Source organism: Rhineura floridana, chromosome 6, assembly GCF_030035675.1.
Source record: "Rhineura floridana isolate rRhiFlo1 chromosome 6, rRhiFlo1.hap2, whole genome shotgun sequence".
In the NCBI taxonomy this organism is placed as follows: Eukaryota; Metazoa; Chordata; class Lepidosauria; order Squamata; family Rhineuridae; genus Rhineura; species Rhineura floridana.
In genome coordinates this window covers 136,403,607-136,428,068 of record NC_084485.1, presented here as the reverse complement: position 1 = coordinate 136,428,068, position 24,462 = coordinate 136,403,607, and the positions used below count along the sequence as shown (strand labels likewise).

Here is a 24,462-nt window from a genome sequence, read left to right as displayed (position 1 = left end):
TAATATCATTACAAAACATCAAAGAAAATCTGGGATCTAGTGGGGTGGGGTAGAGGGAGGGGGAGAGGTTCAAGAGGCTATGATTAAAGATTATATAGCTTTGGTGTTTAGGATTGTCAATCAGTTTAGCCCCTCTGAGATTTCCATTCTATACAGGGAATATCACTAAGGACCAAATGTCTGTCCCAAATGCTTAATGGCAACTGAACCAATTATGATGAAATGTGAGCAGCTGCCTTCAAGAGGGAAAGACATCTCACTTGACCACAATCTGTGGTTTCCCCTCCATCATACACAGAGCTATATGGTGGTTGGTTGTGTGTTCTGCGAGTAACACCTTCTGTGGGCCAGCTGCTTCTTATTTCTCTCTCCCTTTCTCTGTATATGTCAGCCAAGAGCATAGGATCAGATTTATGGGTGTGTCTGTCAATATGTGATAATTCTTATTCTGTCCTTCTGTGTCTTAAAATCTGACTGCAAATTAGAGCCAGTCTTATTTAATGAAAAATAACGGTTTTCTTGCCTACAGCCATACTACCCTGAACACGTGTCTGATCTCGGAAGCTAAGCAGGGTCAGGCCTGGCTAGTACTTGGATGGGAGACCGCCTGAGAATACAGGGTGCCATAGACATAGAGGAAGGCAATGGTAAACCACCTCTGAATACCTCTTATCATGAAAACTCTATGAATACATCCAAAAAGGATTCATAGGGTTGCCATAAGTTGTGGTTGACTTGAAGGCATATAACAACAAAAAATGGTTTTCTAGATTGTTCCTGGGGGAAAAAAAACATGTGAGGCATAGCATGAAATGCAACAAAACCTAAAACACAACACAAACAAGGAAATACAACGTAATTACTAGAATACAACTAGTATATTAACTAGCACATCCAGCACCCCTCCCTCATTACTTTCAGTTGAAACTCTGCATACAAGTGCTTATAAGGGGGATTCTGAAGCTCTGGGTGGGAGAAAGCCTTAGGTGTTCTGGAAACTGACATGTCTGTGACTAACAATGAAACATGGGAGTTGCCCTAGGACTGCAGAGCTGAAGGCAAGTACACTCTAGCTCTATCAGTTTGCCAGAGGATTAAGGACTGCTGATGAAATTGCAACCCCTGCCTTCAAGGAAGAACACAATGGTAAGGGGGAAGACTAGGTTGGCCCCACCAGTTAGCAAGTGAAAGAGCAGCAGCAGGGAGCTTGTTTCCCTCTCCCTGTCAGGAAAAACCCCCAAACCACTCCAACTGCCAGTTATCTTGAGACTGCAGAGCTAAAAAGAAGTACGCTCTGGCCCCATCCATCTGCCAGTGAAGAAACAGCTTCTCCAGTACTTCCTTTCCTCTTACCTTTCTATCCCTTTTCTCTTTTGTATTGTCTCTGTTAGATTATGATCCCGTGGGCAAGGACTGGCAAGGATATCTTTTAATATCTGTACATGGCTTAGAAAACCTTAGGTGCTTTATAAGTGTTAATAATAATATGTTGGATACAGACTTGCGTTCTGCTGGAGGAAGGTGGTGGTAGTTTTCACCAATTCCTCCTTCCCCCTAAAGAGCTGCTTTGGAACATCCTGGCTTGCTATTAAAGCCATAAAGTCCATATTAGAATCAGTTTTAAGATGGTGTGGGAAGAGGTAGCAGATTTAATAGATTAGGCTCTCCAAGGTGCTATGCAGGTTTCAGGTTACACCTAGGGATGCTGGAATGAAGAAACATAGTGGCTGATTCCGCATTTTAAATACATATATAAAATTTTGTAGTTCTCTAGATCTGTCTCCAGTCTTAAGTGAAACACACATGCTCTTTGAAAAACTGTGCAGCCTTTGCCTCAGGAATCAGCTGAATTCATTTCAAACATGAAGAATTATTTGTGATTGCAAAGAGATAGGTACTTAGCAATACTGTACGAAGTACTATTAACAAACATTTGCAGAGCTAGAGATGCAGTTTTAAATAAGAGACCTTCACAACCATGGGAAGCATAAACAGGCTCTGAAGTAGAATAGCTGTATGAATGCCAAGGATGGAGTCTCCATGCCTGGCATACCACAAGCATTAGCTCTTACTATCATTTTACAAACACTGACTCCATAGTCAGATTCCTCCTCATGGACTACATCTGTAGATAAAATATAGTGTCTTTTTGTGAATACACTTGGGAACACTTCACACAAGACTCTTTTCCTACACAGATAGGATTTCCATGTAGGAAATCATATGCTGTAAGTGACAAATACAGATGTCTGTGTATATGTGATGTGGGAAGTGACTGCCAATCATTTTTATGTCAAGAAGTCATGGTAAGAAGAAAATAGAAAGAAACTAATTTGTATTTTCCACTACAGAGGTTTAGAGCAATATCAGCTGCTGGACAGAGGAACTGTAAAACATTTACTGAATTCAAAGTGCTGGTTTTTACCTATAAAGCCTTATATGGCTCAAGATGCCAATACCTCAAGGACTGCCTCTCCCTATATGAACCAACTTGAGCCCTGCATTCAGCATCTGAGGCCCTTCTACGTGTGCCCCCTCTGAGGGACATCTGGAGAGTGTCAACTTAAGAACGATCATTATCTATATTTAGGCACCAAGCAAAAACATTTCTTTTTTTCCAAGCATTCCACTCTTAATTTTGGAGGGTTTTTGGAGGGCTTGTGATGTTGTAGCCTCTTCTGGGGGTCCTACTGCTTTTATATTTATGTACTGTGGCTTTTTTCCTTTTTATTTTAGTTTTTTGTATTGGTTGTAATCATTTTATTGATTGTAAGTCACTTTGGGTTCACTTTTGTGAGGAAAAGCAACAAATAAATTTAATAAGGAAATAAATATTCAAATAGAATCTTAAAGACAAGATTTGAAGGTTTATTTTTAGAATACAAATGACTATGCTTCAAATAAAGATTTATAATTGGTGGATACAATCATTTAGCAAGTGGTAAATACCAGTGTGCATACAATACTTGGCATGTTAGTTTATATCCTGTCAAGGGGTAAGGAGATGTGTGGTTAAAATTGTCATTTGTCACTCAGTGTTATTTTTCAATCTTTATTCCATTATTGGGCTAAGTAACTATATGAAAAACAGCTACAAATCTCAAACATTATACCATGATTACAATTCCTTCCTCTAGCCTTCTAGAGGCACATGGACAAAAAAAGTATTCTATACCATTACCGGTAAATCTCCTGGAGAGAGTGAATATTCATTATTAAAGTGCAGCAGCCACTGAAAATCTCCCTCTTTTTATTTTTGTTTGCACATGGTGCAAGATGGTATTGTAAAGAGTGCACACTTGTTTGATCTTTGAATTTGCCTTGGAATATAAGGAATAAGAAAAGCCAGACCTCATGGAATCTATATGAAGTAATGTTTTTGCCTGTATCTTCAACTTTAATTTGCTAAAACAAATCTATAGACATAAATATTACATAGAATGCAGGTAGCACATTGTGAGATATTATTTATTTAATCATGCTGATATGATAACCATTTTAGTTAATAATTGTAAAATAGATTATTATAGTTTTTCTATACAGCAGACAAAATTTCCACTTTCTGAATAGACAGATATTCTGCTTTAAGATATAATTAATTTTCTTCAAAATATGCTGCTGTTTAAATTTTCTTGTTTATGCTACTGAACCCTTGTAAACTGAAACACAGTTATGTGAACACACTAAAGAGTCACTTGCACAATTGGGCGAAATTATTAGTGACACTACATTGAGCTACACGAACTTCAGTGCTTAAGTTTACCACCAAGATCTAACATGTTTAATATAAACAAAAAAGAGAAAGTGCATGCAACAGTATATATTTTCTAACATGATGCAAGCCAATCCCAATTTTATGTGTAATTTTATTTATTTTCCAGTCAACCACAATGACGGCAGAAGAGACAGTGAATGTAAAGGAAGCTGAAATAGTCAAACTAATATTGGATTTCTTGAATTCAAGAAAACTTCATATCAGCATGCTGGCTTTGGAGAAAGAAAGTGGAGTAATTAATGGACTATTTTCAGATGATATGCTTTTCCTAAGGTAGAAATAATTATCACAGTATGAAGGATACTGCTTGTTAAAAAGCTAAAACGTTTGTGCTGCTTTGATCCATCTTGGGCTTAGCAATATATTGACTGACTCATTATCCATTTCTATATGTGTACAAATAAGTATTGAATGAAATTTATCCATAACCCATTTGGCTATAAGACATGCCAAGTGTGATGGAAACTATTCCTGTCAGTGATCTGAAACATGCACAACTAATGTTTCAGCCTTCCAACTTTCTACTAGATAATATTGTTCAGCAAAAGACAATGTTGTTGTGTGCATCCCAATCTCCGGCCGATGCAAGACTTTCATGGGTTCCAGCACTTACCCAGGGTTTGTTTTCCTTGGAATGGGTCAGCAGAGACTGTGGTGTCTTTAGGATAGAAGGTTTTATTTACACATATAAACAACCTGAGCTGTAAGGTGGAGAGAGCTTACAGCATTAACACTACAACTGATCTTGCTTCCCCATTAGATTTCTAGGGAGGCTCCCCAAAGCCATAGCTTGGGGTCAAGAGCAGATGTGTTGCCATAGGAACAAAGGACTGGTAATGCTTTTTCAGGAAGGAGGTAGACCTCCCACCCACCCACCCCATGCCAGAGCTAGATTCTAGTGACTAGAAAGTAGTAGGGAAGGAATTCCTCTGGCACCAATCAGCTTACAGCACTATAATTAGTGGTAAAATGCAAGTTTGATGTGTATTTAGTTAGCTTTGGAAATGCCTACCTTTGAAATAGTTTAGGCTAAACATAAGGTTATTTCTAAAGGTTATATAAAGACTTCTCATTTGCATCTTCAAGCAAGTCTGAATTTTCTTATAGTTACAGTCATGGTAACAATTTGAATGTACTCATTTTTGCATTACTGTGGAAAAAGTCAGATGCCCTTGCAAAATGATTTCCTGTGTTTTAACTATTGACAGATTCTCTTATATAATAATCTGTGAACCTCAGGTGCATGCCTTGGTGTGCTCTATGCAGGTACAAAATCCCCATTAACTTCAACAAGGGGAACCAACTTATTGCACATCCAGAATATCTCATAAAAATATTAAATGTCAAAGAACACTGTATAGCCTTTGCCACTTCTGAAATTTGAAGATTTGCTAGTTCTCAGAGCAGTATGTGGTACTACAAAGGCCTGTTATTTACAAGGATTAGGTTTTACTTTTATCTATTTAAATTAGAAGATAATCTTATTAACTGCTTTCTAAAACATTAACTTTGTAAAGCTGACTGGTCAGCTGCTAAAATAAAATGAAAGTCTTAACACATCTCAAGAAATTTATCTCAATTTTTTAAAGACAGTTGATCCTTGATGGTCAGTGGGATGAGGTTCTTCAGTTCATCCAGCCTCTGGAGTGTATGGACAAATTTGATAAGAAAAGGTAAATAATAGTAATTTTTCAACACCATGGCATAGTAATGTTAGAAAAGTTACAGTTGAAACCCTGTTTATCTCATTTAGGCAACCTTACAATTAAGCATGCACTGAGCCTTCATACAGTTTCAGAACTAATTTAAAACTGCTGCAGTGTAAATAGCTGTACTGTCTTCTCTTGCACAAGCTCTTATCAGTTAAACTCCATAAAAATAACACATTTGTATCATGGCTCACACTGAGATTTCATGATGTAAATAGAAACAAAATAGCATTGCTTAACTAAACTTATTGTTATAATCATGGAATAACAAGGTAATAATTGTTATAGAACCAATTCTGTTTAAACAGGGGTAGGGAAACTTTTTGGCCTGACAGGACAGATCCTTATCTGTCCCCACCCCATGGGCCAACTTTGATTGATGGGCAGGACAATCCACTTGTCAGTTGCCTGACATCATTAGGACATCAGATGATTGACAGGAAGGGTGAGCCACCCATCTTTCAAAGCCCCTTGCCTGGTGCCCTACAGTGCCCTACAGCCATCTGGTTAATGGGCATTTGGGAAGCACCAGGCAAGCCCTGTGCCCAGCACTTCCCAAGCTGCTTTCTGCAGATTGGCTGCATCAGTTGCACAGCTGATCCAAAAGGCTTGAACTCACCGCCCATCAGCTGATCAGTCATGATTTTAACTCTGTTTACTGCAGGGATTGGCTGCATGATTGAGTTCGCAATGGGAACTTTGTTGCTCAACTGATCCAGCCATGTCTCCACCTGCCCCATATCTGACATCACATATGACATCAGGTGTGGAGCAGATGGATGTGGTTTGGGGAAAAAGTCCTTGCAGGCCAAATTGAGACTGCTGCAAGGCCAAAGGTTCCCCACCCCTGTGTTAGAACATGTTTTTTCTAAATTTCATGAAGAGCAATCCTAGTTAATTGCCATCATTCTGTATTACACTTCATATTAATTTACATGGTTATTCTTACCTCCATTTGTATTTGTATTTTCTTGTGTACAGGTTTCGCTATATCATACTGCAGCAGAAGTTTTTAGAAGCCTTATGTGTAAACAATGCAATGTCTGCAGAAGATGAGCCTCAGCATGTAAGCCCTGTGATCTAAGCACCACTAGTCTAGCTAAACTTATAAATGTTGTCTGCTTTTTAGAAGTAGAAGGCAAATCAAGTCTTTCTAATTATATATCTGATTGATTATTAATAGATGAATAGCAGAGGAAATTATCTAACTATTTTTATGCACCTGTGTATGATAAAACAATGTGATTTTAGCCTTAAATAAGGGTATTCTTTTTTTCAGTTGGAATTTACTATGCAGGAGGCTGTGCAGTGCCTACATGCTCTAGAAGAATACTGTCCTTCTAAAGAGGACTATAGCAAACTGTGTTTACTTCTCACATTGCCTCGTTTGACCAACCATGCAGAATTCAAAGACTGGAACCCCAGCACTGCGCGAGTTCACTGTTTTGAAGAGGCTTGTGTCATGGTAGCAGAATTCATTCCTGCTGATAGAAAACTAAGCGAGGCTGGGTTTAAAGCAAGCAACAATCGTTTATTTCAGCTTGTGATGAAGGGACTTTTGTATGAATGCTGTGTGGAGTTTTGTCAGAGTAAAGCAACAGGAGAAGAAATTACGGAGAGTGAAGTGTTACTCGGCATTGACCTTTTATGTGGTAATGGGTGTGATGATTTGGACCTTAGTTTGTTGTCATGGCTTCAGAATCTTCCCTCTTCTGTTTTTTCTTGCGCCTTTGAGCAAAAGATGCTTAACATTCATGTTGATAAACTCCTAAAACCTACAAAAGCTGCCTATGCTGACCTTTTGACTCCCCTCATCAGCAAACTTTCTCCTTACCCATCATCACCCATGAGGAGGCCTCAATCTGCTGATGCTTACATGACCCGTTCCTTGAACCCTGCCTTGGATGGGCTCTCCTGTGGATTAACAAATCATGAAAAACGCATTACAGATCTAGGGACAAAAACATCTCCCATGTCTCATTCTTTCGCTAATTTCCATTACCCTGGAGTACAGAATCTTACTCGAAGTTTAATGCTAGAGAATACAGATTGCCACAGCATTTATGAAGAGTCACCTGAGCGGTAAGTTGCCCTTAACCACACTTACTAACTAAAAGAAACTAATTCTTGAACCTGAGCTGTATTATAATGCATTAAGATCTCAGTTTCCTTATATCTTTGTGTTAACTTCTAATGCAGAGGTAGCTAACATTTACTTTTGGCCAACTCTCTTGAGGGCTTCATGTCAGCAATGTTGTGGCCTGTCTGCCTGTCTCTCTCACACACAAACACACACACCTCCCTCTCAGATCAGTTGAGAAGGAAGATTACTGCCCCCTCTCTACTCATCAGAGGATGAATCTGATGACCAGAGAGGAGGCAACGTCTTTTGTTTTTGCCATTGATGTCAAAATTAGTGCAGTCTAGGGTTGGGGTCTGTTGTCCAGTGCCACTTTGAAAGTATTCCATCCACTTAACAGGCACTATCAATCTGAGTTCATTCTTTGTCTGCTATCCGCTGCTTTTACTGGTCTGATTTCCCCTTTCCCCAAAATACTGATATTTAATATCAATGTTTTCGTTTAAAAAATTGATATTTTCTTTCAAAGAAAGAAAATATTGATGATAAGGAAAGCAGCTTTGTTTCCTCTTCCTGTGACTGAGGCTGGTCAGTTTTCATGTTAAACAGAGACTGGCTGTATTCCTTTGGGCAGCTTTCAGAATCCCCCCCCCTTGGCAAGTCCTGTGTCCTTAATGTGGGCGAGACTTGGCTGGCTTACTTCCACTTGGAGCTTGTGTTACTCAGGTACAGGTGGGTGGCAGAGAGAGAGAGAGAGAGGGAGACCTGTACTGCTGTGCTGTGCTGCGAGTAAAATCAATAAAAAAAATATATATTCGAGAGAATATTCAAGGGGGGGAAATCCAGTGTCAGAGGAAAGCTGCTGAAGTTCAGAGCAAACAGGATTGCTCCACAAAGATGGAGAATATGCAGACTATTGAAGAATCCAGTGCTGAATCCGAATGCAGCGGAAGTCTTGCCCATCCCTAGTACAGTCTTGGGGAGGCCAGAAAAAATTGCTTAGGTGGCCAGATTAGGCCCCTGAACAAGGGTTAGCCAGCTCTGATCTAATGGTAATAGGAGCTATGGGTATTATTTATATGGTGTGGTCACAGTGCATATGAGGTTTACATTATAACAGAGAAAGATAGAAGCAGCATACACTATAAAATTTGACATGGAAGAGGTTATGGAGGTGAGAATCACAGGAAGAATGCACATTAAAGGTCATTTTCAGTAGGAGATGAGGACTAAGATTAATTTGTATGCCATTTTTCCACAAGAGAAATTGTGATTGATCCATTGCACAATATAAAAAATAATCAGTATTATTAATTTATTAATCGCCTTTCATATACATTTCAAGGCGATTTACGACCATACAATAAAGCAACCAAAACCAAGTTTTCAACAATACAAATAAACACCAAAGACAAAGACTTCCAATTGTCAAAGGTTCTCAAAACAAGAATATCTTTAGAAGTTTCCAGAAACTTAAATAGTGGGCACCTGTGGTATCTCAAGTTCCACAAAATGGGCAGTCACACTGAAAACCGTCCTCTGTGTTGCTGTAGAGTAGGCTTCTGACATTTTAGGAATTTCAAAGAGAGAAATTTCCTCAGAATGTTGCAACCTACTGGGTATGTAAGGGGTAAAGCAGTCTCACAAGTAACCTAGTTCTAAGCTGTGAAAGCAATAATAGACATAATACTTCAATAACCACTTATAGAAAACATGGTATAATATTTGGAGAATAATGAGTCATGCCAAAACTCTGCATAGATATTAAAATGCCAGAATACAAAAGCACCATTAATGGCAATCAGCTGGGAGCTTCTAAAAACCCAAGAACTTGGTTTGGCAATTTGTCTCATACCAACCTTCTTCCTCGATTTCACATACAGGCAGTCTTACATACCACATTCCCCCTCATACCAGGCACAGTCTCAGAATATTATCCCTCCTTTTCCAGGACTAAATAGAATGGTGCCCTTACCCTTTGTTTAATAAGTGGTGGAGCCAAAATGAAAATGAAAAATGGGCTGCCTTATGGTGACCCTATGTATAGGGTTTTCATGGTAAGCAGTATTTAGAGGTGGTTTACCATTGGTTTCCTCTGAGGCTGAGAGGCAGTGACTGGCCCAAGGTCACCCAGTGAACTTCATGGCTGTGTGGGGATTCGAACTCTGATCTCCCAGGTTGTAGTCCAACACTCTAACCACTACACCACACTGGTGGAGCCAAGGAGGTGTTAATCGAGGATTTTAAAAGTGGAGTGAGAATGGGTGAGAAAAGATTCCTAAGGATACCAGTGGAGAGGAGAAAGCAGAGGAAACACTTTCATGTGGAGTGAATAGTTAGGTAGAAAGAGAATTAGCTACGGCTAGAGTAATGGAGATGGAGGGCACGAAAGGGTTAAAATAGAAGGTGATAATCATAGGCAGCAAAGTCAAGGAGACTGAACAGAGTAGAAACTTATATTTGATAGTGGAAAGGAACAATAATGACAAAGGAAATGGCAGTTTGGGGGCTTCCACACTAGGTGTTTGGAATTGCCATTCTTTGTTCTCTCATTGCTTATGGGCCATCTATATGATGTCATTAAATTGTTCTGTGCTCCCCTGTTTTTCTTCCATTTCGTTTAGGTACTGACAAAAATTGACTGTGTTGGAGCAAACTATAGATCAGGGGTGGCCACTCCGTGGCTTTCCAGATGCTGCTGAACTACAGCTCCCATCAGTCTCAGCCAACACAGCTCATGGTCAGGGATGATGGGAGCTGTAGTCTAGCAGCATCTGGAGAGCCACAGAGTGGCCACCCCTGCTATAGACATAAATAACCTTAGTACTATTTTTCCATCTTTTTGAAGGCATGTAGTTTTGACTGTACAGTGACATTTAGGATAGCTAAGTCCTATTGCCACACCTCTTTACTTAGGCAAACCTTTACTATTACCTTTCCAGTCACTGAAAGTTAGGCAGGATGCTTTAAAAAAAATTGCTAAAACATTTTTTCATTTACACTTCAAACACATCAGTAAAATGGTGTCCTCAGATGCACCCTGGCCAAACACTAATGTGAATGGAATGTAGCAGGATATACAGACAAAAAAGTTCTAAAGCCACTGAAATGTGGAAAGTTGGTTGCAATTCTTAATGTAGCTTACAGCAGAAGACCAATTCACTAATATGTAAAATACCCCTTACAGTTTAAGAACGTACCTATAGCCAACATATATTTCTATCAAACTTTAAAAAGCAGGGAAATTGGGCAGCTATAGTGAATGCACCAGGAGAGCAGGAGACCTGACCTCCTCTCTGAGACATTGTACTACCCTACAAATTTGTCAAAATGCAAACACAATTTGGGCTGGTCTTTCATTGTCCAATCCAGAAACTGCAATTAGTAAAATGCAGCAGCAAAGCTGCTGATGGAAACTGAGTCATATGGCTGTATTATATCAGTGTTTTTTCTGCTGTACTGGCTCCATGTATGTTCCTGGACTTAATCCATGCTACTGATACCTATAAACCCCAAAGTGACTTTAAAAGGATCTGGGTATCTGAAGAATTTCTTCCTCCATGAAGTTGACTGTATGCTGAAATTATTGGGACAATTTCTTCATTCAGGCCCTTTTGTGCTTCTCTTTTCTGTGTGAAGTGCAGAAGGTGGCCTTCTTGTCTGAGGCACATTAATTGTGGAAATCTTTACCAAGAGAGGCTCTTCTCTTCTCTTCGCACACTCAGATGAAAGGATGAAGACCATTTTGTTTGAACATGCTTGTCCTATTGTCTGTTTTGACCTGCTTCTCATTTTGCTGTTTCTCTTCTTTTGAAGCTGTTGCTCTATGAAATAGTTTTTTGTCTTTATTGTAAATTGCTTGTAAGCTACTCTGGGGGCTGATGTAGTAGAAGATGTGGTATACTAATGGCTTACAAAAATACAAACCAAAATAATTACCCAGTTTAGGCATTTTGGAGATGGCACTCACATCAGGTCACTCTGAAGATAACAAAAGATATTAAGGTTGATTGTAGGGTTATCAGTCCAATCCGAACCTGCCACAGAATTGTCTCCTTTAGTTGTTCAGCTGCATAAAAATATGATTCAAAATTGAGAAGTTGATCCAGGGCTGGGAATTAGAGGGGCAAATTGTTTATTGGGAAAGCAGAGTAAATGAGCCAGCAATTGAGGACAAGATCTACTGAAAGTAGAAACTGCAGATTCTAAGGGATAGGCAGAAGTATTCAGAAAAGGGGGGGGAGACAATGTGTTCAGACCCATCATCTTGTTCCTAACAAAGAAACAATCTTGCAATCAAATAGACCTGTCATGCATCTTAGGCTGCAATCCTATGTGCACTTACTTAGGAGTAAACCCAGTTAAGTCACTGTGTCTTAGTTCTGAGTAAACCCACACAGCTATGAGCTTAGAGGAAAATGTTGCTGTCGTAGTTGCAGAAAGCTTTTTCTGCCCTAAACTTGGTTTGTGGTTAGCATACATGTAAACCATGATTATCTATACATATGAGATGCATTTTCAAAATGGTTTAATATTAAAAATTTAAAACTCTTTTTCCTGATCCCTGTATTTGTTAAAGATGTGATACTCCTGTGGATCCCCAGCATTCATCAGGCAATGAGATTCTGTGCCAGAACTCAGTTCCAGAGAAAGAGCCAGCAAATGGAACACAGAATGAAGGACCAGACAAACAAGAAAAAAATGAGGTAATGGATTCTTTTTTCTTTCTTTGATTGGGATGACAAAGTGTATACTATAATGGGAGCTCCTGTGCAATGTGATTTTTTTGAAGCTTGTTTTTCTACAGCAAGTGTATTTGCAGTGCATTGTGCCTATCACCCAGTTCTTGATTCTTTTAAAAGTGCATATATAATTGTGTATCAAACTATTAACAGATGCAGTCTCTTACTTTGTGAATGTTTCTCTCGGTTGGATACTTTATTAACTGGATACCATACCTGTGTAACAAGGGATCTGTGGGGCCCAAAATATATTTATTCAGCAATTATACGTCCTAGTACCTAGTCCCAATGTTTAGAAGTAATTCTGTGTGGGCATTTTAATATTTTTCCTAATACAGTGTCTTGCTCACAACTGAAATTTGTCTTGTAGTTTCTTTTATTAACAGGTGGACAGGGTGATATAGAAGCAAATGTAATAATGGGGAAAAACTTCGGTACACTTTCTAACACAGTGGGTTGAATCCACATTTGTATGAGCAGAATAGGGCTTTGCCAGACCCACCTTGTCACTGCAGATCCTTGCATCCTTCCCAAAGCTTCCCTTGAGTATTGGGGAAGGCGTTATAGTGAGTAGGGGATAAGTGAAAATCTTTGCTCACACAGGTACCTCTACCTCACTTTTGCCAATTTTCCCTGTTCTGGTGAACCCCCCAAGCCTCATCTCACACTGTTTTAGAGGGTCCCCCAACCCTAAGAAGCAGCTTTTCAGGGTCTGCCATCATGGTGAAGAAGGTGGTAAGAAATCCCCAAATCTTAATCCAGCCCATTACGATATAGAAGTATTAAACTTGGTCCTTGGCTGAAATCCAGAAAACATATCCTTTGTAGAAACTCAACATTGCAGATAAAAAGTTCATGCTCTTTTATAGAGACTGAGATGTGGGCCTAATATTTGTGGAAGTTGGGCTACTGTGGTAAATTGGAGGGATTTCCTCTTTAGTCTACTTTTGAAAGCTAGCCAACTAGTAGGGAGCAACAGGACTAGACAAACAATGGCATTAGATTTCCTCCATGGCCCAAATCTGGTTGACTACTTCATTTGGCATTTGGACTTTGTACCTAGCTTTCGTTGAAGGTTGCCTCTTCACAGAACAGAATGAGATACAAGTTGTGATTGTGGGTATAAGTGATGCTGCCATTAATCTTGGAAAGGAATAGGATATAGAACAACATGTGTTCTTGGTATGCTTAGTGAGGCTATAGTGTTCTTGTATCATGTTTTCTAGATGTTTCTTCCCACTCAGTTCAGGATCTACTGTAACCACGCAACAAATTTTTATGCTTGATTGTCTTGACCAAAATAAGTATTTATTTTTTGATTTGGCAAGTGAACACATAACATGTGGCAGCAATAAATATAGAAATGAATTTCCTAATTTTTGTCTAATCATGGAAAATTTACATTTCAAATCAATTTTTTCAAATCACCCCTCTAGGATGCATTTTTTATGTGGTGTGAGGGTTTGAGAGTGTCGAAGAAGTGGAGAGCAATGCCGTCAGGATTCTAGACCAAGAGGCTAGACTCCTAGTAGGGTCACCCAAGGCGAAATGGTCAATGCTGAGACACCAGACTAAGATGGGTTCAAACTCAGAAGAATGCAGTGGTAAACCACCTCTGAATACCTCTTACCATGAAAACCCTATGAGTAGACTATCCAAAATGCAACACAAGATCGTGCTGGAAGATGAGACCCCCAGGTCAGATGGCACTCAGTAAGCTACTGGGGAAGAACAATGGACAAGTATGAGTAGCGCTGTGACTAATGATGCAATTGGGTCAAAGCTGAATGGAAGCCCAGAGGCTGATGCACACAGATGCGAAAGGAGAGTCCAGAGTTGTACGATGCACACATTAGGAACGTGGAATGTGCGAAGCATGAACCAGGGAAAGTTAGAAATTGTTAAGGAAGAAATGGAACGTATCAACATTATAATACTTGGCATGAGTGAATTAAAATGGACAGGAATGGGACACTTTCAGTCGGGCAACTACAAAATATTTTATGCAGGAAATGAGAAATTAAGAAGAAACAGTTGCTTTAATAGTGAGAAGTGATGTAGCAAAAGCAATTAGGAGCTATAATGCAAGGTCTGAGTGAGTTATATCAATGAGATTTCACAGAAACCTACTAACATAACCATCATCCAAGTCTACGCTACAGTGGCAAACACAGAAGAAGAAGAATTGGAGAGATTTTACACAGAAGTACAGGAAGAAATTAATCACACCAAAACAAGATATTCCGATAATCATGGGGGCCTGGAATGCTAAAGTGTTGGTTCTTACCTATAAAGCCCTTAACGGCATTGGACCGCAATACTTGGTGGAACGCCTCTCCCGCTATGTACCAGCCCGTTCACTGCTCCTGACGTCGAAGGCCCTTCTCTGGGTTCCAACGCATATGGAGGCCCGGAGAGTAATAACTAGAGCTAGGGCCTTCTCGGTGGTGGCCCCCGAGTTATGGAACACCCTCCCTGACGAGATACGCCTGGCGCCTTCTTTGTTATCTTTTCAGCGCCAGGTAAAGACCTACCGCTTTGCCCAGGCATTTTAAATTCTACTTTAATTTGTCTTTGTCTTAATTTTGTTTATATATTTTTTATACTGTATTGTTTTCATGTTTATTTGTGTTTTAACCTGTTTTTATCTTTTGTACACCGCCCTGAGAGCTTGTTGCTATAGGGCGGTTTAAAAATGTAATAAAATAAAATAAATAAATAAATAAATAAAGTAGGGAAGAGAGAAGAACAGAAATTGTGGGGAAATGGGGCTTACGAGATAGAAATGAAGCAGGAGAAAGACTTATTGAAATCTGTGAAGCCAATATCTTGCAAACACATTTTTTGAGCAACCGAAGAGACGACTGTACACGTGGACATCACCGAATAGTCAACATAGGCATCAAATTGATTATATAATTGGTAGCAGAAGATGGAGAAGTTCCATACTTTCTGCGAAAACAAGATCAGGAGCAGACTGCGGTACAGATCATGAAGTGGTCATATCAAACATCAGAGTAAAGCTAAAGAAAAACAACAAAGCAATCATAATGCCAAAATACAATTTAAATAACATCCCAGAACAATATAAAGATTAAATAAGGAACAGATTTGAGGCTTTAAATTTAGTTGATAGAAAACCAGAAGAAGTATGGATTGAAGTCAGAGACATTATCAGGGAAGAATGCAAAAAGATGTTTGGTATTTTAAAAAATATGTGTGAAATAGGAATAGTTTTGTGGTCCTATTTCTTAGCAGAGATATAAATGCAAGCAGTGGGATGAGAATCAACCAATCCACCCTTTCCCTCAGACACAAATAATTACAGACACAATCTTAAGTAAAAGATAAATAATCTTTACTCGCGACCTCTCATATGTTCAGAAAACATAGGTGCTAGCTTAGATGGAAGAATAGAAGTCTCAGTCCATGGTAATGGTCTTCTTGGAAGAAAAGCCTGTGCATGCTTCTCTCTTCTCAAGCTTAATGGAGAATATGCAAAAATCCCAGACAGAGGAAGAGAAAGCCAGGTAACCCCACCCTTTAGGAAGTTACATCACTGGTAAACAGGTACATGGGATATTTCCCCAAATATCCCTTAAAGGGAGCATATAAGGAGGAACTGTATAAGGAAGAACCAGAAATTTTAGAATGTGAGGTGAAAGCTGCTCTTAAAATACTTGGAAGAAACAAGTCATACCAACAGAGTTGCTACAAGCTACTGAGACTGAATCTGTCGAAATTTTGACAAATGTTTATCAACAAATATGAAAAATAAAACAATGGCCCACAGACTGGAAGCGTTCAATATATATTTGAATGCCAAAAAAGGGGATTCCAGGGAATGCAGTAATTACTGAACTATTGCCTTAATATTATTTATTTATCATTATTTATTAAATTTATTTATACCCCACCTTTTGGCCAAAGGCCCTCAAGGTGGCTTACAAATATATATATATGCATATACATACATATATATATACATATATACACACACACACAAATATAAAAATACATCAGTGAAAGCAATACACTTTACAAAAATTATACTAAATAACAAATAACATTATTAAGAAAATTATACAATATCCCATGCAAGTAAAGTAATGCTAAAGATTCTACAACAAAGGCAATTACCATACATGGAGCGAGAAATGCCAGATGTCCAAGCTGGATTTAGAATGGGAAGAGGTACCATATTGCAAACATATCTTGGATAATGGAACAGACCAAGGAATTTCAGAAGAAAATCACCCTGTGCTTTATAGATTACAGCAAAGCCTTTGATGGTGTAGATCACAAAAAACTATGGAATGCTTTAAAAGAAATGGGGGTACCACAGCATCTGATTGTCCTGATGCGCAACCTATACTCTGGACAAGAGGCTACTGTAAGGACAGAATATCGAGAAACCAATTTGTTCCCAATCGGAAAGGGAGTGCGACGGGTGTATTTTATCACCCTATTTGTTTAATCTATATGCAGAACATACAATACGGAATGCGGGATTGGACCAAGATGAAGGAGGCGTGAAGACTGGAGGGAGAAATAATAATAATTTAAGATATGCAGACGATACCATACTACTAGCAGAAACCAGTAATGATTTGAAATGAATGCTGATGAAAGTTAAAGAGGAAAGCACAAAAGCAGGACTACAGGTTAACATCAAAAAGACTTAAAATAGTGACAACAAAAGATTTATGTAACTTTAAAGATGACAATGAGGACATTGAACTTGTCAAGGATTATCAATTCCTTGACACAGTCATTAACCAAAATGGAGACAATAGTGAAGAAGGCTAGGACTGGAGAGGGCAGCTATGAGAGAACTAGAAAGGGTCCTCAAATGCAAAGATGTATCACTGAACACCAAGGTCAGGATCATTCAGACCATGGTATTCCCAATCTCTATGTATGGATGTGAAAGTTGGACAGTGAAAAAAGTGGATAAGAGAAAAATCAACTCATTTGAAATGTGGTGTTGGAGGAGAGCTTTGTGGATACCATGGACCATGAAAAAGACAAATAATTCGGTGTTAGAACAAACTAAATCAGAACTATCACTAGAAGCTAAAATGATGAAACTGAGATTATTATACTTTGGGCACATAACAAGAAGACATGATTCACTAGAAAAGACAATGCTGGGGAAAACAGAAGGGAAAAGAAAAAGAGGAAGGCCAAACAAGATGAATTGATTCCATAAAGGAAGCCACAGACCTGAACTTACAAGATCTGAACATGGTGGTTTATAACAAATGCTATTGGAGGTCACTGATTCATAGGGTCGCAATAAGTTGTAATCGACTTGAAGGCACATAACACACACAGACTCATGACTTTTCTAGATCTTTGCGTTGTCATATTTGTGGAAGAAACAGAGCTTCCCGTTGTGTATAAATCCAGATCTTGCCAGAGGCCCTTTATTAAAACAAGGTAAAACAAAACAAAAGAAAGCGAGCAGCTGCTTGGAGACGAATTCAACAAGCATAAGTCCAACGTTCTCTGTATAGACAATTTTCAGCTCACTCTTGTAGCAAAATTTCTAAGGCGTACATAATGCAGATTTCTATCATCACATAAACATTTCTCAATTACTTGTGGAAAAAATGCCCAAGCTATGCACATATGCTTATCTACTTGTGGTTTTTTAAAAGGTTGAACATCAACAGTTTTCTCGAAACATTCTAAAACACACCCTGTACATGTTCTCTGCAGCATATTTCACATAATTCTTCCCATCATTCCCTTCGTGTCTGCAAAGTTCTGACTACAGTTTGAGGCCCATAGAATTTTAATTCAACATATTTGTGGAGATATTTTCAGCAAGTTTACACTTGTCCCTGTGTGTTTTCCAGATGAGTCTTTAGCAGGGAGCAGACAAAATGTGCATATACCACCAAACGTATGAAGCTATGTTATACTAAAATAAAGAGCAGTTGCACTTAAATAAAGAGCAGTAATGTTACATTTGTGTTAGGGTGGTGAATAAAGAACTGTAATGATAATGGTGATGGCTACAGTTTTTAATTATGTCCAATCTTCTTTAGCTTCGTGATTCAACAGAGCAATTCCAGGAATATTATAGACAGCGGTTACGATACCAACAGCATTTGGAACAGAAGGAACAACAGCGACAACTGTATCAGCAGATGTTATTAGAAGGAGGGGTAAACCAGGAGGATGGTTCAGATGCACAACAGAATCTTACAGAGCAGTTTCTTAACAGGTTAGATTCGATAGATTTGTGGTTTTAAGGCTGTGTTTTGTTAAATAACAGACTATAATCCTAGCCTTATTCTAGTTGTAATGGAACTTGCTTTGAAGTAAATGGTGGGAGGCACTAAAAAGAATCTTTTTAATCATTATAATTTTCAATATAGCAGAAAGATTGCCCTGGGTGTGGCAGCTGGGAAGTTGCTATTTAGTTGACCCTTGATTAAGGTGGGTATCAAGGTTTGTCCCAGAATTTGAGAAAAGCTTCTGACATGTCCAGTTTTGATCTGTGTTTCTTGATATATTTGACAAACAAATGCCACATAGCAAAATAATCTGTTGCCTTTGTCTTACCCTTTGCCAGCCTTAAATAAAATATCAGCTTCTCTGCCATGTCAATGTTCCAGAGCCTATGTAGCCATGCTGCGAAAGTCAAGGTTGTTGACCAATTTCCAGCTCACTGCTATTTCCATCTGGGCTGCCATCAACATAAATGAGACCACGGATTTGCACATGATAGTTTCATTATCCCCCCCCCCATATATTCAAAAGGGCTAATTGTGATTACTTCTGCCCATTTTGCTTTGTGACTATATTTATTTATTTAACAATAAAAACACACACACACAAAAAGAGGTTTCTGTGCATAATTCTATGCAGAGCTGGGCATGCTTAAGCCTCTGCATAAAATCAGGCTATAGATTTTCCAGTATCCTAAATGGTTACGTGAATCTCTTGGTTATCTGAACATTGTCTTCTGTATGTAGCCTTGTGTCTCCATAATCTGCATAATGTATGAGTGGTTGGTTGATATGTTTGAGGTAGTGAATGATGGTAGTGGTTGCATGGACTAGATGGTGAATGGTTGTATTGTGCTATGTTGGTTGTTATTTATATTATACTGCTTGTAATACTCTTTAATATTGTTTATGTACATATATATTCATGTATTTTGCTTTGTAAATTAATTTGATACGGTTTTTATTGTACCTTGTGTATTCTGTTGCTTTGAGATCTTTCAGACAGTGAGCGGTCTATAAATGGAAATATCATCATCATCATCAATATAGTTTTGTTATAAAATGATTTTCACAAAGCCCACCCATTTCCTAGGCTGTTATATATTGCATCCACATGTGATGTTTCATTTTGTCTTCTATGTAAACAAAGATGTGAGTTAATTGGTTGCCTTCCTTGAGTCTTACTAACTAAATATAGTTTTGATGATAACATTGCACTGAATGAGTGTATGTTATGCTTTCATAACTCTTTGTTGATGCTTCTTAATATTTTAACTTGTAGGTCTATTCAGAAATTGGGAGAGTTAAACATGGGAATTGATAGTCTGGGAAATGACGTGCAAACACTAAATCAGCATTGTAATGGGAGCAAAGGAAATGTATCCATCCTTCCAGATTCTAGTCAGAGAATAGCAAGTGATAATGCAAACATCAGTACAAGCACACCTCAGAAACTTGGGTCCACAAATCAAATACTCTCTCTTGAAGAATCACCTGTCCATGGAAATGAAATGTAAGTACTCAAACACTTTCATACCTGTCAGTGATGTTGGTTAACAAATATTAATATGCAGATCAATTTGATATACAGCCTTTGCCACATGCTGTGCCTTGTTCTGTCATTTGATAGAATACGCTGGAAAAAGCATACCCAAGATTCTGATCAAAATTTAACAGCAGATAAACCTGAAAATGCCATCAATTTATTAGTCTGTTACTCTATTCCTGTTTATTTGACTTTCACTGTCTAGGATATCAAGATTAACTTTATTGTCACTGCCTCTGAAAACGGTCCAGAAACTCCAGCTGGTTCAAAATAGAACAGTGAATTATTAATAGGAACTGGTTGATATGTTCATATCATGCCTGGGATCTGCCATCTTCACTGACTTCCATTGCATTTCTGGGCCCTGTTCAAAGTGCTGCTGTTAACCTTTTAAAGCTCTAAATAGCTTGGGGCCAGGATACTTGAAGGATCTCTTCCTCAGCAGAGGTCCTTCTCCTGGGGTGCCCACCAAATGAGCTGAGGTTGGTTAAGAGGGCTTTTACAGTAATGGAATGTCCTCGCTTGAGAAGTTTGCCTGTTTGCTTTTCATGTGTGTTAGATCTCTGGCACTAATTTCTCCCTATCTTGGTCTTTGGCTGTTTCTATTCTGATTGTTTTATGTTGAACTGATACTTTATTATATGGTATTTTGATTTATTACTTTTGTGAACCAGTCAGAGAACCCTGTCGGTGGAAAATATAAAAATTTCATCAATAATAAGTAACTCTGGAATCTGATTGTGTTGGTTTATTGTTGAATAATTGGTGGCACACAACGATATCCTTTATATTTGTTGCTTGGTTTAGAATAAGAAGACGGGATGGGATGGAGAGGAATTGAGGGCAGCATCAGAAAACAAAGGGAGGGGAAGCAGAGGAAGGGACTTTAGCGGGTGACAGGAAATAATGTACTGAAATGTATCTGAAACATTTTGAGTGTTAGTAACACGGAGAGTTACATCTAAATTTGAATTTATTTTTTGTGTATCAAAACAGAATACCAGAGCATGGTACCATTCCAGAGCATGGTACCATTCCAGCCCAACATGAAGATTGTCCAGAGAATCTGACAAGAACAAGAGGTGATGAGGTAGGACTTAATAGCACTTTACATTACAATGAAGAATGTGTGAGAGCTTTTCTTTCAACACAAAACATATTAAGCCTGGATGAGAGATACTAGAATCATCCCAAGCCTTTAAGACAGATGCAACCATTGCAGAATCAGGGCTAGTGCAAGTATAGCACTCATAAAAGACATTTTCATTTTTTTATAAGTCCACAAATGCCCTAAATGTGTCTTCCTTTTCATATTTGTATTCTAGTGCTGAAATATAGTGGCACAGTACAAGCATTGTACAGTGTTTAGAGGAATACCAACCAAAAAGAACAGGTGTTTTCACCAGTAAGGATGTCACTTAAAATAGAATCCACCCACTGATATAGATCTACCCAATGTTTTTTTAAAATCTAGAATCCTCGATGTAGTGTGTCCTCATGTATCAAAATTGTTTGTGGTGACATATCATATAATGTGTTGGAGACATGGGAAATACTTGGATTACAATAGAGAGTGTATAGTCTGACTTCCAGCTCTTAAGAGGATCTTTATAATGCATATATTGTTATGGAATTTTTAAAAAGTCCTCCTTTTAAATGTGCCCTTAACATGCATCACAATAGTCTTCATTCTGGTTACTGCATCCAATAGGTACTTCTGTATTCTTCTTGCACATCCACTGGCTCAGTTCAGATGATGATATGAGTGTCAGGGCCACATGCTGTTGCCTCTCCCTCCTGCCATCATGCACCAGCTTTAATGTGAAGATCCTGGCTTGTATTAAGCCAGAGTTCCTCATTACAACATTATTTGTTAACTGACATTTAGAATAGTTCCTGGTTTGGACATAATGGAGGACTGTCTTGATACAAATCAGGGTCTTTGCACCAAAGTCTCTGTGTGACAGGAAGGGAGCGAGGGTTGATTTGGTGAGGAGTGTTCAGCCTTGACCCTTGCTCACAGCTTCATAAACAGTGGTTTATGAAATCTCAAATTACTACCCAAAACTAGGCTATTGTTAACTTTCACATTTATTATTTTATGTAGATATGCAACGTTTTCCTAATAAGAATAGAATTTTATGTATGGCATTCTAGTTGTGCAGAACTATGAAGAAATAGTCACTTGTATTGTAACTTTTGACAAAACAGGATGACAAATCAAAAAAGCAATTCATTTGTATCAACACCCTAGAAGATACACAAGCTGTCAGAGCTGTGGCTTTTCATCCAAGTGGCACTCTTTATGCAGTTGGCTCAAATTCTAAAACATTAAGGGTATGTGCCTATCCAGAACTCCAGGACTCAAGGTAAGAATCATTATTAATTTGTGTTCATTTGTCTCTCATCTGTTGATGTCTGGCATTTGTATCCATTTCTGCTCTGCTTTTCAGTCCCTCATTTTTTCCATTTCCTTTTTTAAATATTTCATTGATTGTTGTGGAACTGTAGCTCTTGAGCTCTACAAAAATATTAGTCTAAGTATTTTGGAGGAATAGGGCAACTCTGAATAATCTATTATATTAATAAAATATCACTGGAGTAACTTTTTGTTTTTGAATAAGCAACCTGAAACATGGACATTATAAGAGACACAAGGAAAATGGTCTCTGCAAATTTCCCCACATTATCCTCATTTCATTTTATTAACATAATAGAAAATTTATGGCAGACAGTACATTCACACTGCTGACTAAGTTAAGATCATTTTAGTACCAATGCTAAACTGGAATTCAGTTTCTGTTATGTCATTGCCTTAGAAGTTACCACGTTTTGTTGATATTGGAGGGGAAACATACTGTGAAAATAAAGTTTCCCCCCTGCCCTACCTTTTTATACATGTATAAAGAGCTGAACACAGCCCCTATGCAACAAGCACAGATATATTGTTCTGGAAGTCTGGGGGGGGGAGAATTTTGGCCATCAAATCCCTACCTGAATAGCTACATTGAGGTGAACTTCTTGACTATCCAAATATGATTAGTAAACAAAGAAACAATAAATAAATAATGCCAAATAGGAATTACCTTATTATCTTACAGGATTGTTGTGAGTTTTACTGTATGCCATTAGTATCAAACTGAGTTAATTGGGTAAGGCCACACAATGAACCAAAGATAGCCAATGTGGTTCTCTCCAGATTTTGTTAGACTACAACTCCAACCTGACCATTGGCCAATGATCAGGAATTATGGAAGTTTTACAACATCTGGAGGACGCCATGCTGACTAGTCCCGCAATAAATAATTCAGCTTTGCAAATAAAATAGTAATTGAAGGGCTAGGCCCCCATCTCAGCTGCTCTCATTCTGCAGACTGAGATTCACCCTTGCCCCTAACCACAGCTTCTCTGTCCTGGCTCCAGCTTTCAAGGATCTCTTCTAGTATTCTGTCCTTTAAGATTAGAAACAGAAAATGAGACATGATAGATTGGATGTCCTATATCTCTGTTGGCTGGTGAGAGCAGGGAAGAAGAAACATGAAGGCAGCAGCTATAGTACCTATAGTACATCATTATGGGAAACACAAAACAATGCTGTGGCTGTTGTGTTTTTCTACACACTCTGTCTCGGGTGAGGCTACAATTGGTTGTCTGTAGGCAATTTGTACTTGCTACTGGCAACCGGATGCCGAATTACTATTCATAAGCTTGGCAAGCTACTCACAAGCTGTTCCACTGAAATTGGTGAAATTACTTGAAATTGTTTTTGGGATCATGCTATTTCATTTTTGCTTGAAAATCTGAGTAAAACAAGAGACTAGATGAAGTAGTTTCAACTTCTCCATATATCATGCTGAGCTTTCTCACCTGTGTGATCTTATGTGGCTAAGCATGGCAAATCAGAACAAATGTTGCTAGCAAACTATGGTAGGATGGGATGTTTGCTCAGTCAGTTGGCAGTTTGCTTTATACAGTGTTGTCCAGGATAGTGCTGCTGCTGTTTTTAATGTGACCCATCACAAGCCAGCCTTCACATTGTTACATTGAAAAAGCCATAAATATGTTACTGTCACAGAATATTGTGTGTGTGTGTGTGTGTGTGTGTGTGTGTGTGTGTTCAGTCTCTTTATAACTGTTTGCTTATATGCTATTTAGCTCTTCCTCTGCTGTTCCTCGAAAACTGGTATTTGACTTAGGCAGATCTTCGCTCTCTTCCTCTGTAAAGATGACAACAAAGTAACTAGTAAATTTATTTCCTCTTACAAATACTTTGGAGTTGCAAGATCATTTGGGCTGTTTTTTTCTTTTGGCTTTGTATTCTGTGCCTGTTTCACAACTACTTGAATATAACACCTTCTCCATATTTTG

At 38.5% G+C, this 24,462-nt stretch overlaps 1 protein-coding gene across 5 annotated transcripts in view; it reads left to right on the top strand.

Annotated features, from left to right (window-relative positions):
- WDR47 (WD repeat domain 47) overlaps positions 1-24,462 on the top strand; it is a 48,017-nt gene that overhangs the window by 6,794 nt on the left and 16,761 nt on the right. For 4 of the 5 annotated variants that reach the window (XM_061633906.1, XM_061633907.1, XM_061633908.1 and 1 more), the window contains exons 2-11: positions 3,882-4,048; positions 5,365-5,448; positions 6,466-6,550; positions 6,764-7,566; positions 12,144-12,270; positions 18,363-18,541; positions 19,831-20,061; positions 21,091-21,184; positions 22,306-22,463; positions 24,250-24,330. In XM_061633906.1, coding sequence (XP_061489890.1) covers positions 3,891-4,048; positions 5,365-5,448; positions 6,466-6,550; positions 6,764-7,566; positions 12,144-12,270; positions 18,363-18,541; positions 19,831-20,061; positions 21,091-21,184; positions 22,306-22,463; positions 24,250-24,330 — 2,000 coding nt within the window. In that variant the 5' untranslated portion in view covers positions 3,882-3,890. The remainder of the gene's footprint in view (positions 1-3,881; positions 4,049-5,364; positions 5,449-6,465; positions 6,551-6,763; positions 7,567-12,143; positions 12,271-18,362; positions 18,542-19,830; positions 20,062-21,090; positions 21,185-22,305; positions 22,464-24,249; positions 24,331-24,462) is intronic. The other variant, XM_061633910.1, reaches the window with a different exon arrangement.